Here is a 17,790-nt window from a genome sequence, read left to right as displayed (position 1 = left end):
GTCTAGCTAAGTTTCCCCTCTTAGCCTGCTACTGCAGAAAGTAACTGATCTAAAGCAGAAATAACTGGCTCTACCCATAGCTAGGGACAGCAGCTGCTCCCCACCCCCATCAGCTGTAAATGCATTCCCCAGTTAAACTTTATTTTTAGTTATCAGCAAACCAAGATAAAGCTCTAGGCAAAAAAATGTAACCCAGTAGATACACTGGAATTGACCACTTGTAAAATAAAGGCAAAAAGGCACTTAAACTGCCACTTTTTGTCTGCTTCAAACTAGGTATCTACCCAGAAAGGACACAGCTGAAATCAGGTCTACAGATTGTTTTTTTGCAGCATTTGCTGCTCAATTTCTCCTGAGTGCAACCCGCTCCACTCCCTTACACTACCCCCATTCCCACCCCAATTACATTTATTGCTAGCCAACCACACCCACTGCTTCTCTCACCCAATTAAAATTCCTCAGCACTCCTCACCAATTATCCAGTCATAGGACACACCTTAGACACCTCCTCTAGTTAATTAAGACCATTATCCCACCTTGCTTTCACTTCCATAATCACCTCTCTACTCAGTCACACTTTACTCAACCAAAATACACTTACCAACCAATACACACCCACCTCATTCTTACCATACTCACTGACTTTCTACTACACACCATGCTCATCCTTCACTGTGCAGCACTATTCACTCTTAGCACCTTGTCCTACCTTGCATCCTATCACACAAACTTAAGTTACACCCACCACACTTACTTCCATCACGCATATAATCCATTCAAAGTTAAACCAATTACATTTGTCAATATCCCAGCTATCTACAACTACACAGCTTTAGATCTCACCCCCTCCTCAAGTTGTTTCCCCAATATACTACCCTACAGGTAATCGTGCAATACAATAAACTAATACTCAAATACATACAGAACAACTACTTAAAAGCCATCCTACTCAGTCTTAGTGCAGACATTCACCCCAACCCCAGACCCTTACCCTTTCAGAGCAATACAATCAGTGCTCAAAACCACTCTCTTAATATCCCTAGAAGAAGTAATGATCTACTCATAATAAACTTAAACATAAGAAGCATTTTAAACAAAATACAGGAACGTCATGCATGCCTATCTCTATATTCCCCTGACATAGTCCTTCTGACAGAAACCTGACTCAAACCAGATTACCTTGATAATGAAATTCTTCCCACTAGCTATAGCTTTCTCAGGCAAGATAGCAAAACAAAAATGGGTGGCAGTAAGACCTGCTCTTCAAAAACCATCTTACATTACAGAGGGTTAAACCTTAACCCCTCTAATATCTCCAACTTAGAAATACTCTTGTCTAAAATAAAACGCAACCAAAATCAAAACATCAACATCATAGACAACTATATTCCTCTTGGCAACAACACAGACAAACTTGAAACTATCCTACTATGGTCCTCCAATAACCTCCCACAAGAGACCATTATACTAGGGGTCTTTAATATTAACTGGTACTCCTGCAGCTCTGACCACTCTACCACCCATATCAACCTCTATGGCTTCATCCAATTAATTCAAACCACAACAAGGTTTGATAAAACTACTAAAAAGGAAACTATCCTTGACTGGATTCTCACCAACTACTCCACACTTTCCTACAGTTCTGGTACCCTCCCCCAATTCACTCAGTAACCACCTCCCAACATACATTATACGTCAACAGGCAAATCCTACAAAACAAACTCTACTTACCAAATTCACAACACCAAATATTTCAGGCCTCAAGACTTCATAACACCCCTTAAGCTCTGCAACTGGAAACCTCTCAAAACGTAATCCCTGGACAGTGCAGTCGACTACTTTAACACCACATTTTTAAATATCTTAAATAATATGGCCCCTATCAAGGCAATACGAGCAAAATCTAATTACTCTCCTTGGCTCACTAAACAGACAAAAATCACTCATAAAAGAAAGGGATAAAGCGTGGCACGAATGGACCCACAAAAAATCAATACTTACTCACCAGAAGCATATCCAGCAAAGAAACAAAGCCAAAACCCAAATACGACTTGATAAGAAGAATTACTATACTAGTTTACAAGCTAAATACCAAAATAATCCTCAGAAATTCTGGACCACTTTAAATAAAATACTACAATCAGATCAAACTAAGACACCTCAAGCAAGTAATCCCCTAGAATGTATTGCTACCCAGTTTAATAAATACTTCATTGACTCCATCAAAATCATTACTAACCAAAACTTCTCATCATTGCCCATCAACCTAACCTCTCTACTAGATAACACATTCTCCTTAAAACTAGTCCCAACCCACAACATACACAAATACTTGGTCAGGCTAAAACCTACAACCCTGGCAGCTGACAACCTACCCTCAACATACTTAAAAATAGCAGCTGAAGCCATCTCCTATCCAGTTTCCCTACTAATTAACCGTTCCATATCCAAGCAATGCATCCCCACTCTCAGGAAAATTGCACACATCATATCCCTACATAAAGGAGATCCCTCCACCAATTTCTCTAACTATTGGCCCATAGCAATACTATCCCCTGTATCAAAATTCCTTGAAAGGTGTGTTCACACCCAAATACTTAACCAATCCTAGACAATAAATTACTTTCAAATACTCAGCACGGCTTTTGCCCCTACCATAGTACTACCACAGCCCTTATTAGCTTCACTAACACCATCAGTCAACTTAGAAATAAAGCTGAGCTAGTATCACCAATCTTTTTAGACTTATCAAAAGCCTTCAATATAGTGTCTCAAACTGCTGACTGCCTTTGTCCACACTGAACCTAAGCTACTCCACTCTAGCCTGGTTTCAGAACTACCTCATAGATTGGCAACAAGCGGTACGGTGGAACAAAGCTCTTTCTCCCTTACTACCAGTGACTATGGGTGTGCCTCAAGGGTCTATTCTTGGCCCCCTCCTTTTTAACCTGCTTACAAATAATCTCCATAATGCTACAACTCTAGCCACCTTTATACAGTATGCAGACGACTCCACTGCCATATGTTCTTCCCCAACTCTACCTGAACTACAGAACTTAACCCAAACATCCTTCAATGCTATTGAATCATGGTTGGCAGATGCCCAATTAATCCAGAACCCAAATAAAACTAAACTCATGCTCTTCCACTCCACTAAATTCAAACCCAATCCACTTACTTCAACATTACATCCAGTAATAAGACTTTGATTGAACCAGTACCATCCATCCAACTTCTCGGTGTTATTGATAAAAATCTGAAGTTCAACTTACACATTGCCCAGACTGCAAAAAAAAGTACACAAGAAAATAGGTACCTTACTACAGATGCAAAAACTACTGAACCACAAACTCCAGAATAATCACAGCCAGAACTCATCTTCTGTCAACTTTACTATACGGCTCACCCATCCTTACCAACCTCCCCAAATCAGACCTAAGCAAGCTAGATGCCTGCTATAAGATGGCTAAATTTGCCACTAGCTGTCCTCCTAGAACCCATCATTGTAAGGCCCTATGACAACTACCTTGGTTAGAACTACCCCACTAACTCATTCTCAAGCAACTCTCTACCGCCCACCAAATGTACTATAAACCCAATAAAACACCAGTTCTACAAGGCCTCCTCAATCCCCATATAAGTACCCATCCACTAAGATCCATTAATAAAGCTCTAATTGAAGTAACCAGGAGTAAAAATAGCCCAGGTGACTCTCTCTACTCCTACTACATTGCTAAACTGTGGAATGCCTTACCCCTTGAAATTACAACTATAACTAGCTTAAAAAACTTCAAGCATCACATTAAAGCCCATCTCACCAATTCCTGGACATGTACATGTACTGGGCATGGGTAGCCCAAACCATGGAACTAGCCGATTTTAAAATTGTAATTGCATATGTAATGAGCACTGAATTTAAGTCAGGTCTACCTTGTGTTGTTTTTTTTTTCTTTCTCACTGTTAATATCAGATTTAAGTCTTCAGTTTGCTATCCTACCTGTATATAAGACTAAGTATCGTAATTGCACTCTTAATGTACACAATGTCGCTACCTGTTACTACTGTAAGAACTGTCTTCTAGAAGTATTGTTATACAAGATTATTGGTCATCTCCCACTTGACCAATTTATTCCGTTCTAGCCTTTTTACTGTTATCAATGGCTGTTACTATTTTTTGCTTTATTGTATTATACAATTTTCTTTCTACTAACAAAATAGTTTACTAACAATGGAGCTTTTCTCCCCAGGGCTCCATTGAAAAAAGGGTTTTATGCCCAGTCAGACTCTCCCGGTAAACAAATGTAAAATAAAATAAATAACAATACTAATATAAATATAATAAAAACATCATGGCAATCTGGATGTGTCACTTTAATCTGACCACAGAGTTCAGTACAGCTCTTTGCAATTACCCAAAAAAATACCACAGAAACAGTGAAGGCTTACAAGTTTCTCACAAACAGAACATTCCACCCACACGACAGGTGAAGGGAGGTATTAATGTACTCAGTGCTGTACAGAATGCTCAAGGCTGATTTTGTATTGGGTCTTCAAGACTTTGTCAGACCTGGTTCTTTCTAAAGCACTGTGACTAGAATGCAGAGCCCATAGAGCCAAAACCAGGTGAGATAACTTGCCAATAAAACTAAATATAAATAGTAAGGAAAATGTCTGGAATGAATGCGTTTCTACATTATGGAAAGAACTAGTGTTTTAGGTTACTAGATAAGTGCACAGGTAACAATGAACACAAGCACAGGTTATGGCACACAAGCATTCGAAGTTAAGTACTCAAAGACCATAAATCTACGAGACAGCCATGCTGAGAAAGCTGTCCTGGGAAGAAAAAGAAAAAGCAGACAGTCTGCTCCCCAGCCAGTGAATAGGGAGACTGCAGTGAATCATGAGATGGGAAGAAAGTAGTTTCCTGGGAAAGAAGGCCCTACTTCTAGGCTTCCTATGGTGATATTTGGTAAAAGGGGAGATCCTATGATTTTTTTTCTTCTTCCAACATGAGCACAAAAAAGAATGGTGATGCTTTTCGATTTTTTACTTTTTAGCAAAGAAGCCCCTTACATCCTTATTAGCATGCCAGTCATAGTAAAGTAATAATACATGTGGCTCAGGGGGAAATTGCTAAGCGTGCAGTCCAGAAGACCACTAAGGTGCCTAGCCAAATTTCTCAATTGCCCCAGAGCACTGACTGGTTAAGGGCCTTGCTCAGAGTCACACACTAAGGAGATGCAGGCTGAGGGAATCAAACCTTGGACTAGAAGCAGCTCATCACATTGTACATATTTCCATAACGGAGGAAGACTCTCACTAATGTATGCCTACTACTCACATTTCAATGCAGCATAGCGGGAGACAAAGTTTTTGATGCAAACAAATTCAATATGTTGACATACAATTTCTCTTCCTGCCTGTTGTCCTCAGAATGTTTTCTGAGAGCACACTTGCCACTCCAAGGGCAGACACTAGTCTGAAAATGAACATGTACTGTTAGATTTAGTGAGCAAGCAAGACCAACTGAATTGCAATAGTAGTTTCAGTCAGATGTTCATCACCATCTAAGCAGGGACTTGCATGGCACAGAAAAGGTCAGAAGCAAGTACTTGTACCTGGCAATCCCAGGCTGATGACAGTAACTCTTCATTAGTGTTTGGGCAGAAACGTGAACATGAACAGCAATGTTGTAGGATGCCCTGACATAACACTTGTGCTCAATCAGCCAACAGGGCAGGATTAAGTCCTTAACAGAAATTCTCTCAATGCTGGAATGCTGGCAAAAAACACCTACAGTACAAAATGAATGATGGCCTCGGTTTCTTACCTCTGCACTAGGGACAAACTGTAAAGGTAACAAAGATATAACAACATTTAACAAAACTATAACTGTACACACCAAAATTTGTAAATGTTTATTTACAAGAAGTGTAAAGTTTATTCCAATAATAAGAGCTTTCATCCATAAATAAATCAGTGGACTTCATGAGATAAAATGCATTCTCCCAAAACAAACTTTTTATATTCCTTTCAGTACTGCCATCTTGTGGCGAAATTTATTACGTTAAACGTTACACTATAGGTACAATAATACACAATGCTATTTTGTAAAAATGTCCATCAATTCAAAAGCATCTACAAAATCAAAACAAATCTTTAATTAAATATAAATGGTATAATTATGCCAATATTAAATAATATTGTTAAAAAATATAACCATACTAATAAAAATGTATAAAACCTTAAATCTGCGTGGAAGGAGACTGGGAATCCCACGCCAAGAGATGTGAACTTTATTGGCAGATTTTGTTGAATGCAACTGACCCGCCAGGGATTAACAATATAATTTCTGCCATTGGTTTGCTGACTAACATAAGGTCTAGGATTTAAGGTTTGATACATTTGTTATTAGCATCGCTATATTTTTTAACAATGTTATTTAATATTAGCATGATGATACCATTTACATTTAAAGATTCTTTTTGATTTTGTAGATGCTTTTGAATTAATGGATATTTTTACAAATAGGATACATTGTGCATTACTGTAACCTAGTGTACCTTGTAACGTAATGAGGAAATTTTGCCACTAGACAGCAGTATTGAATGGAATATAAAAAGTTTGGGAAGAATGCATTTTATCTGATGACGTCCACTGGTTTATTTACAGACGAGAGCACTTATTATTGGAATAAACTTTACACTTCTTGTAACTGAGCATCTGTGGTTTTGGGGTGTACAGTTTTGTTTTATCCACAGTTTGGATTGTTTTGGTTAAAAGTATAACTATGCATAGGGTTACCACCTGTCCCACTTTGCGAGGGACAATCCCTGTTTGGGCAGTTGTGTCCTGCAGAAAAATTGTAAAAATGGCAAATGCCCTGAGATTTTAGGGGCAAAATTATTTCCTATATTTTAAGTAATAGTTGCATAAAACAGTTATTCTGTATTTGAAACACCTAAATGTTATACGAAACAGAATAAGCAACTAAAATGCTACAAGAATAAGCTTTTATTTAGTCCAAAAAGTGAAATTCTGTCCTTTGTACTGGCCATGGGTATGTTTTGGCCTGCAAAATCTGATGTTTGTACCACAATTATCCCACTTCGGGCATTTGAAAAGGTGGCAACCCTAACTATGCAAGAAACAACACACTTTAAACATTTCATTGCTCATTTAAAAATGTTACATTATTACATTGAATAGTCTGCAAGACAATTATTTCTCCAGTAGGGGGCTCCAAAAGACAAGGAAGCTACATTCTTGCTGGGGAAACTACATGCTGAAAAAACAGATTTGAACACAACTAATAATTGTATGGAAATTCAACATGATCTTTTTAGTATTTTTCTGTCTTGCAGACTACTCTGTGCAATATTTTTAAAAGAAAAAAACAGTTATATACCCTAAGGGTTTATGTTGGGAGTATGTGCTATTTTAGTTATGTTATACAATTTTAAGTTCCATTTTACACACTTCAGTTGGAGTTATATTGCATTTTTTTTTTACTTTCTGTTAACTATATTTGATTTCTCTCTACATGGATTCTTACGGTGTTAAGAATAATGCACCCTTGAGATATATGACAGCAAAGGCATATTTAAAACAGAAAAAGAAAAAAAGTACACAAACAGCTTACCACTAAGTCATTACAACATAATTTAACAAACTCAAGACAACATTTAAAAAAATAGTACCTTAACTTTAAAATAACTGTATACACTACAGGTTTCCTAACAATGCGCACTATCACAATACACTTACCAAACTACAAACTGCCTTCCAGTATTGACTTCGATAGGATCTACAGCCTTCCTCATAAAATCTTATCAGGGGAGGGGAGACACAGCAATCACCAAAATAAATTTTCAAAAGGTATTTCAGAGTAAAAGGCAAATTAAAGCAGTTCAACGCCACACTAATGTGAACACACAGGGCAAGACAAACACACAAAAATTATGAAGACAAAATCATAACACACTATGCACATGATCTTTAACAATTTCTGCTTCCAAAAGAATCAGTGTAGGGAAATAGAGTATCGTTAACAGAAAGTCAGAAAATCATGCAATAACTGCAACTGAACAGTGGAAACTGAACTTAAAATGATTTAACATAAATAAAATGGTACATACTCCAGCATAAACAATTTCTAAGTACTAAAATTACATGAAAATGAGAAGGTAAAAATCAAAGTACCATTAGATAACTGACCCAGGAGTACTTCACCATTTTATTTATTCTGAGCTCAGTGACCCTGCTGTTCACACAAAAAATACATGATTCTGCTACTTCGCAGTAGCTCTTTTTATCTACTCACCAACTAAGAAATAAAATGACTGGCAGATTTTTTTCAAGTGTTTCACAAGTATCACAAAATAGACTACAACATACACATATACCACATGGTTCACCCTCAGCAAACAACCCGGCACCAACACATTCTGCAGAATGTAGCTTGTGAACTACTATATAGTTTTAAATTAAGTAGTCTAAAATTTTGCCTGTTTAAATACTATGTTACACTACCAGTCTGTTTTCTGACTAAATGTTTTCACAAAATGATAAGCATTTCTTCAGTAAGAAAAGGAATCATAAGTACACACTATATTTGCACAGACACTGTAGACACTGAACCCAGTAACCTTGCAGCTGCATTACACACCAGTAAATACTTCCTGAATTACTTACTTTGAAGATGATTGGACAAGATCAGTTAGAGCATCCCTGACCCTGCAAAAAAGAAAACAGAACACAATTAAATAATGGAATACTGTGAACCTGACCTCAAGCTTCATTTATTTCCTGTCAATGATTAACATTACATGGGACCTGGCCTTGAAGTAAAGCCTTTTATCTACACACACACACACACACACACACACACACACACACACACACACACACTACTTTACAACAATGATAAGAAAATGGTTCTAAACATTCAGACAAATAACAATAAGGATAGATTTTCACTTTTTTTCCTGTTATTGCAAGGTGTTTTATAGTCAAAGAGAAATAAGTAAAGCAGTGTAACATTTCAAAGACCAACTTCAAATTATGCTTTTATTACACTGAGTCCAGTAGAAACAGGATCAAAGATTATAGGCATTCCAGATTATCTGTTCCACATAAGGATATAAAATAACATACTATATGCCTTTCTAAAAATGAGACAGTAGAGTAGAGATAGCCTGGAGTCGACTGTATGCTGACCATTAATTAGGATACCACTGTAAGAGAAGAAGAGGCTTTCATTTCAGATGAGACCGTACAGAAATGTTACAACTTCAAAGAGCAATCAATATCTACATATTTCACATCACTGAAGGCATGAAACTGAACATTCACTCATTACAAAATATGCAAATAAATGTGTGGCTTGTAAAAAAGGAACAGCATACAACTGATAGAAATACAAGCATCTATTATACTTATCTAAATATTTCCTTTTTGTGGCTTTCCAGAAAAGAAAAAAAGGAGTGATCAAAACAAACTCATTACAGTTTTCCCATCATTAGAAAAATTCTACATCTAGTTTATGAAGAAATGCCTTTTACAAAAAGGGTCTGCAGTGAGGTATCTGCTGAGAATGGCAAACAGAGGATGTATGCATTCACATAAAACCCTCTGCATAATGCCTATGGCACAGTGAAGGCAGACCAGTCACTACTACTACTTGCACTTAAGAAAAAGTATAGCTAAAGCACTTTTCTTAACAAAAAGCATGTGGGAGATATTTGCCAACGTCCTCTGAAATCATGAAACATATGACAGTTGCACATGTTCTACCTAAAGCTATACATCAGAGTACTTAACAGCTTTGGCACAACCAAGGAACACTCTGTACTAGTAAACCACGTAGTATGCACACTTGGAGGAACAAACCAGAAGAGTCCAAACAGAGTTTGAGTAAAAAATGAGAACGATTAACGTTATCACCGCATTTTCATCAGATTTGATGAAGTTTCCTTGTAAGACGAAAACGCAGTGATAATGTTAAGCGTTCTTATTTTTTACTCAAACTGTGTTTGGACTCTTCTGGTTCATTCCTCCAAGTGTGCTCACTACGTGGATAACACACTGTACTAGACAGAGAGCTTATCCAAGAAAATCTCACTAAACACTGGACTCACGGGCTGATAGTCTCTTTTATCATGCTGAGTTATCTTCTTATAGGACTCCTGTCAGTACATGAAAGGGCTGGAGAGTGACTGGTAAATGGAATACAGAGTAGTAGAAAGTACAATGGGAGACTAGCAGTTTGGATTCTAATCAGATGTTTGCAGCGAGACTGATGTTAGAGAATAAGGTAGAGGCGAGGAGAGAGCTAAATGGGTATTTATAGACTTGAAGAAAGCATATAACAAGGTCACAAGAAAACTGATTTGGATAGTCCTGTAATCCATTCAAAGTCCAGAAATATTGGCAGAGTTAGTGCAGACTATGCACAAGATCCTAATGACATAAGTACAAACCAGTCCTCAGACAAACAGGGATTACCAGTGGGGGTCGGTGTGAATCAGAGTTCAGCACAGAGCCCACTGCTGTCCAAACTAATAATGAACATTAGCAAACAGTTAAGAAGGAACAGATCTACAAAGCTGCTGTAAGTAGATGATGTGGCATTACAGGCAGACTTTAAACAACTTCAGAAAATGATAGGGGAATGGAATACAAAACTGAAGGCACATGGGATGAAACTGAATACAGACAAGACTGTTGTGATGGCAGCAGCAAATGGAATCAGAAGAGGGTAAAACTGAGCTAGAAGGGAAAACAGTGGAACATAAATCCAACAAACTTGAACTGGTACCTAAAAGTGAAACTTGAACCAAAATCCAGTCAAGACACCATGGAAAGGAAGAAATGAGTACAGTTCGAAGATAAAACACAAGCTGGTTTTATTTTAGTTTAAAATGCATAAACAATTCAAAATACAGTGTTTTCATCATATTTAATCAGACTATCAGATACAGAGAGTTTTAATTCAAACCAACCAATATATATGATACTGATTTTGAAAACAGTGGAACATGTCAACAGGTTCAGGTATCTGGGAGGGGTGGTTGGAGGAGAAGGGAAGTATGAATGAGGCGGTCAGACTTGCAATAAGAGGAGCTGCAGCCAACTTGTACAGAGTCAGGTGTAGTATGCGAGAAGAATGCTAAAGAAGCTGAAAAGTATGATAAGAGCAGTCGAGGAAGCTAGAAGTTATGGAAATGAAGTTCTTGAGGCAGGTGGCAGGATGCATACGGTAGCACACAGGAAAAAAATGAGGACATCAAAGCAGAAACCAAAGTAGCACCATTTGAAGAGAAGGTCCAAGAAAACAGATTACTGTAGTATAACAACACATGCAGGAAAGCAGAAGGCAATCTGGTGTAGATGATATGGAAGAGGCAGAAGGCAAGAGGGAGCGAGGGCAGCCAGCAAAGAGACGGATGACCTGCATGACAGAAGACCTGCAACAGTTAGCTATGACTGTCAAAAAGGCAGAAGAGTGGCAATGAATTGAGAAAGATGGCAACAGTTGATGTGACACCCCCAAATCATCAGCCCCCTTTTTCCCATTTTCTACATGGGGTCAGGTTGTTGTGTCACTCAATTCAATGCTACTCTCCTATCTTCTTTGATAGTCATGCCTTACTTTCACAGGTCTTCACAGGTCTTCTCCCATACAATCCATCCATCCCTTTGCAGGACACCCTTGTTTCCTCTTGCCTTCTTCACCAAACTAACTTCTAGTTTTCTGCACGTGCCCTAATCTGTTCTTTCTCACCTTCTGCAATTCTCAGCTTCTTATAACTTTTCCCATTTGTTGCCATTACAACTGTCTTATCTGTACTTCGTTTCATCCTATATTTGCCTTCAATTTTGCATTCCAGTCCTCTATCCTTTGTTGAAGTTCTTGTTCAGAGACTGCCTAGAATGCCACATCTGATGCCTTGTTCTTTGTTACTGCAACTCCTTTGTAGCCTCTTTGTTAACCAACTAGTACTCCTCCTTAGCCTGGTCCTTCTTTTTCTTTTTTATCTATCATTTTTTCCTGCACTCCTTTTTTCTTTGAGGACTTCCTGTACTTCGGTAATCCACCTCCAGCTTTCCTTATACCTTTTTCAGCCACATACCTGTTCCATAGTCCTCACACATGCTGTTTTGAGGTGCTGTCATTCTTCTTCAACTCTGCCTATTTCCTCATTTTCCTGAGGTACTAGAGCCCTGAGTAATTCCTTGAACTCTTTTGCTTTCTCTATCAAATTCCAGGTTTTCAGCCAGGTCTCTGTTGACCTTTGAGCCTTCTCTGACCACTGCTTGCAGCTGATTGTGGCCATAGCAACCAATGGTTTATGCTGTGGGCCAACTGTTTCACTGGAATGATTTTGCAATCAGACTCTACCCCAGTGCCCTTTCCTTACTAGGAGGAAGTCCACCTGAGTTGCATGGTGGCCACTCTTGTATGTGATCTTGTGACTCTCTCTCTTGCTGAACCATCAAGCCATTTGCCAGAAAGAAGTTTAAGCACTGCCTCTTCATTATTCCTGCTGCTCCACCCTTGTGGACCAAGGCAGTCCTTATGGTCTATCTGTCCTTTATATGTGCATTCAGGTCACCCCATATCAACACCAAAACATACTGTACTGCCTTATGTAGTAGGTTCGTCAACTGTTATCTGAATGCACTCTTTTTTCTTCCCTATCACAACCTTGCTGTGGGGCATAAGCTAAGATTAAAAACAATGCCCTATCCTTACACTGTAGTCCGATTGCCATGAGTCTGTCAATAATTCTGATGACATCCCTAACCCTTGCTTTTTCTGTAGCCTCTCCCTCACTAGAATTCCCACACCATCTTTACTCTTACAACCTGAGTAGTAGACTCTGGACTCCAAGTCAAATGGATTTACTGTACTGCTCTTCCATCTTGTCTCCTGGATACAGAGGATTGTCCAGCCTCCTCCTTACCATCATGTCATCCACTTCTAAGCTGTCAGTGAATCTACACGGAGTATAGTGATTTTTAGTTCATGTTTGGTAGGTTGACTGGTTTTACATTCAGCTTTTGCTCAACAAAGGTAACACAGGTAACCCAAGCAACTAGACAAAGATCCAGTAGTTTGGTAATGGGTCAGTAGTAGACCCAGGGCTGCTGGACTTTATGGCAAGCACATACTGGACAACAATGGCACATACACTCCTCCCACCATCAGTATACATCCCTGGCATAGACTGGAGTAGGCCAGGTTCTCAATCCACTTATCACCAGCAAATATCCATGCCTAATTGGTGACATTAGTCAACATGATAGAGTCACCTAGAGCCAATATTTACACCATCAAGTAGCCACCCATAACACGGCATGCAGTCTGTAATCAGTGTTGTCCTAGATTTAGAATATTGTGTACCACAGTTAATGGCCAAAGAGGTTGATCTATACAACTCTTTCGCCTATAGGGCACCATCTAGCATGTCTGTTCCTGCCCACAGCTCCATTCCTGGTTGAGTTTGAGGTGGAAACATTCAGCATGTTTTTGAGAGATGGGAGAAACCTCACAGAAACCAAAGGAGAACATGCAAACTTTGTACGGATATTGGCCGGAGGTCGGAATAAAACCCTGTATCCTTATATAGGGGATGCAAAAACCTTAACTATTATGCCAACTGTCAAAAAAAATAAAGAATACTTGAGGCAACCACTATAATGCTTTGCATGAAAAGCCACATATGCGCACTTTGTACCACAGTTAGAAATACCCTATAAGCTCACATCATTGCTGATCAACTACTACCTTTCATTACATCCATTTTAACCCTGCCTTAAAGTTTTCCCTACATACCGCCTCCTCCGATTTCACAACTACTAAGCCCCTCTCCAGAATCCCTTTTTGCTTTGCACATTGGGACATTTGCTACAATTCATTTTGTTTTTATTTCTAGCCTCTAGCCTGAATTCCTGTGTTGCATCCCATTTAATTTAAAGACATTGTCTTTGCTTTGGCTCATTAGCAGCAGTACAAAGAACTGCCTGCTCACACCCTTGTTCTCCACCCCCCCTTCCCTGTTTATTACCTTAAGACAATCCCAAAGTTAATAAATATTACCAGTGGCAGGCACCATTTTTAAAACTACAACTACCCTTGTCACTATCACATGCTCATTTATCAGTTAACTCTGTTACCTGATTGTTTCCAGCCCCCTCATAAGAGCAACTAACAGGGTCTCTAACCGCTTCACTCCCCACCCTGCCCCCTATTCCCTCCCGCCCCCAGTGGTCCCACCTTTAATACACTCACAAACCCCTCCCACCTTTCCAATAGCCAACCACAGAGCTAACCCAACACTACCTTCCTCCATCTTCCCACTACTATCACACCTCCTCAACCAACATGTACAAGCATACCTTAACTATGCTCACTGCATGCACTCTCCTTGCATATCTTACATCCTACCAAAGCTCCATCATTCCTCCACTCAACCACTACCACTGTACTACTACTCGCACCACCACTCATGTCTCACCCTCACTCAGCTCCCCTCCCACCAACTCAAGAACCATCCCTATGCACCCCCCACATATTCTACCAATTACATTACTCAAACATAAAGCATCCCTACAACTTAACATAGAAACCCTCCCACCATACTTATTACCCAAAGAGCACAATCATAAAGTTTCCCTTATAAATAAACACATTCAAAAACTTTGAAAACTAATAACCTCATGCATACCAAAACTACCCTAAGTGGAGCCATCCACCCCAACCCTGGCCCTACCATCTCCAACCCCAATCCTCATAATCAGACTAGAAACCACAACTTCGCCCATATTACAGCCAATAGAAAGCCAAGTGACTTCCTTCTACTAAGCCTAAATATTAGAAGTATATTCAACAAAGTCCATAAACTCCATGCCACCATAGACTTGTACTCCCCAGATATAGTCATCCTGACAGAAAACTGGCTAAAACCTCACATTACCAGTGAGCAAATACTCCCTACAGGTTACAGCATACTAAGAGAAGACCGGCTAAACAAGAAAGGAGGAGGGGTAGCTATAATATTTAAACAGCATCTAAACATCCAGATCTTAAAATCATCAGCTCCACAAACAGCAATGAAGAAATAATATATACCAACCTCAAAATAAACTAAAACAAAACCATCAACATAACTGGATGCTACTTCCCACATGGCCAAAACATCCCTCCACTACAAAACCTCCTCAGCTGGTCTACCCACCATCTCCCCAAGAAACTATCATTTTAGGTGATGTCAATATTGACTGGCAGTCTTGTTCTGGCAACCATCCAACCCATCATGTAAACCTTCATGGCTTCACCCAACTAGTCCAGTCCCCAACCAGGATAAATAAAAACTCCAGCAAGCACACTACCCTGCATTGTATACTAGTCAGTAAGAGCTCCCAGTCATATATAACAGGCTGCTTATCAGATAGCCTCAGTGATCACTCCCCAACATTCCTACTCAAAAAATACCTATACCAAGCTAAACCGGTCATCTACCGTCAAATACGTAAAAAACTAAACTTTAACCCACTCACATTCATCTCATCCCTCAAAGAATGTAACTGGCATCCTCTAAAGTACCTCAGTCTTGATGATGCAGTTGAAGTTTTTACTACTACCTTCCTGAGCATCCTTAATTACCACCAATAAGACTTTCCACAACCACAGCACAACCCTCCCCATGGCTACAGAAAACCACTAGGTCAGAAATTAAAAACTGGGATAAAGCCTGGGAGCACTGGTGCAAAACCAAAACCCCCTCAACTAGACAGAAATTCCTAGAACTACACAACAGAGTCAAAAAGCTAATAAAACAGGGCAAATTCCAATACTACCAGTCTGCCCTAGACTCCTCACAACACAGCCCCAAACAATTCTGGTCCTCCATAAACTTCATCCTCCACCCAGGTAAAGTCAGTACCCCTCCTCCTAACATCCCTCACTCCTCAGAAAATATTGCTACCTCATTCAACACACACTTCACACAAACCATACTATCACTAGCTAAACAACACAATCCCCCCTCCCCTCCAACCCACACCTTCAACTAGTAATCTCCCCACTGCCTTCTCATTTTCTCCTGTACCTACCTCCAACATAAAAAAATCTCTTAACTAAACTTAAGCCCACCAAATTAGCAGCAAACAACCTCCCAAGTGAATACCTACAAATCGCAGCTGATGCTCTGGCCTACCCAGTAACCGATCTCTGTCAGAAAGTTACGTTCCCACACTGTGGAAAGTATCACATATAATTCCCCTCCACAGAACTAACCAGTTACCGCCCCATAGCTATTCTCTCTCCACTCTCCAAAATACTAGAGAGATGCATACACTCTCAGGTCTCAGACTACCTCCTTACTAACAACCTCCTTTCCAATACTCAGCATGGTTTCCGACCAAACCATAACACCACCACTGCCTTACTCTCCTTTACTAACACGATCCTTCAGCATAAAAACAATGGCTATCTCTCCTCTGCTACTTTCCTAGACCTATCTAAAGCATTTGACATGGTCCCACACAAACAACTTATCTCTGTCCTCAATAACCTATCCTTCTCTCAATCAGTCACCAACTGATTTCAGAGTTACCTGTCTGACTGCCAACAATCCATTGTATGGCAGAATGACTTATCTCCCCAACTACCTGTCTCCATAGGGGTTCCCCAAGGATCCATCCTTGGACCCCTACTCTTATTTGTTTTCACCAATAATCTAGCCTCTGCCACCAAACATGGCACACTCATGCAATACGCAGATGACTCAACCATCATCTGCTCAGCCCAGTCCCTACCCAAACTGCAAAAAGTCACACAAGAAGCCTTTTCCTCTGTTGAAACTTGGTTATCCGATGCCTAATTAATATTCAACCCAAAAAAAACTAAACTACTCATCTTCCAACCTACCAAACATACTCAAAACAACTCTTACTTAAACATCACAGCAAAAGACAACACCACTACATACCCAACTGAACACACCAAATTGCTAGGAGGGGAAAGACAAACTAAAATTTGACATTCACATATCCATGACCATAAAAAAGTTCACAAAAAACTAGGAGCGTTATACAGAAATAAGCAGTTTCTCACCAAAGCAGCAAAGATTAAAATAGCAAATTCCCACCTTATCTCCACCCTACTTTATGCCTCTCCAATATATACCAACCTAAGGCAATGCAATCTAAACAACCTAGAGACCTGCTACAACAAAATCACCAAATTCGCCACAGGGGCATCCTACCGTAGTCACCACTGTCTCTCACTTGCTGAACTGGGCTGGGCTTGAACTCCCTCACCTCCTTCAATGGTATCAACTCTCACTCACCCACAAACTAGTAAACCATCCACTAAATGTCCCATCCCTCCAGAATCTACTCCAACCCTATTGCACCACCAGACCACTAGATCCAGCAACAAAAATCACTTGCAGATCACTAAAGCCAATAACTCTGCTGGTGAAGCACTATTCTCTTGCACCACTGCCAAATTATGGAACTCCCTCCCACCCACAATTACATCCATACCATCATGCACCCACTTCAACACTTTACTAAAAGTGCACCTAAAAACATGCTGGCTATGCCCTTGCAACTCCCACTCTAATATCGCCCACCCCATCCAACCACTACCTTTCTTTCCACTCCACTAACTACCTTGATTATAGCAAGCTCAGATGCTCATAAGCCCAGTGCTTATTATACAGCTGGAGCTTCTTATTGTAACATTTGTTAATGTCTGTTATGTACTTCACAGAT

The 17,790-nt window shown here is 39.6% G+C and overlaps 1 protein-coding gene across 1 annotated transcript in view; it reads right to left on the bottom strand.

Moving 5' to 3' along the window:
• Positions 1-17,790, bottom strand: part of FOCAD (focadhesin) — a 2,336,882-nt gene that overhangs the window by 779,919 nt on the left and 1,539,173 nt on the right. The window contains exon 24 of the mRNA XM_044060381.1: positions 8,698-8,739. Coding sequence (XP_043916316.1) covers positions 8,698-8,739 — 42 coding nt within the window. The remainder of the gene's footprint in view (positions 1-8,697; positions 8,740-17,790) is intronic.

This window comes from Protopterus annectens, chromosome 2.part0 (assembly GCF_019279795.1).
Source record: "Protopterus annectens isolate FY-2018-M chromosome 2.part0, PAN1.0, whole genome shotgun sequence".
Taxonomy (NCBI): Eukaryota; Metazoa; Chordata; order Ceratodontiformes; family Protopteridae; genus Protopterus; species Protopterus annectens.
Note: the sequence above shows the minus strand (reverse complement) of the source record. Positions and strands in the feature narration are given on the sequence as shown.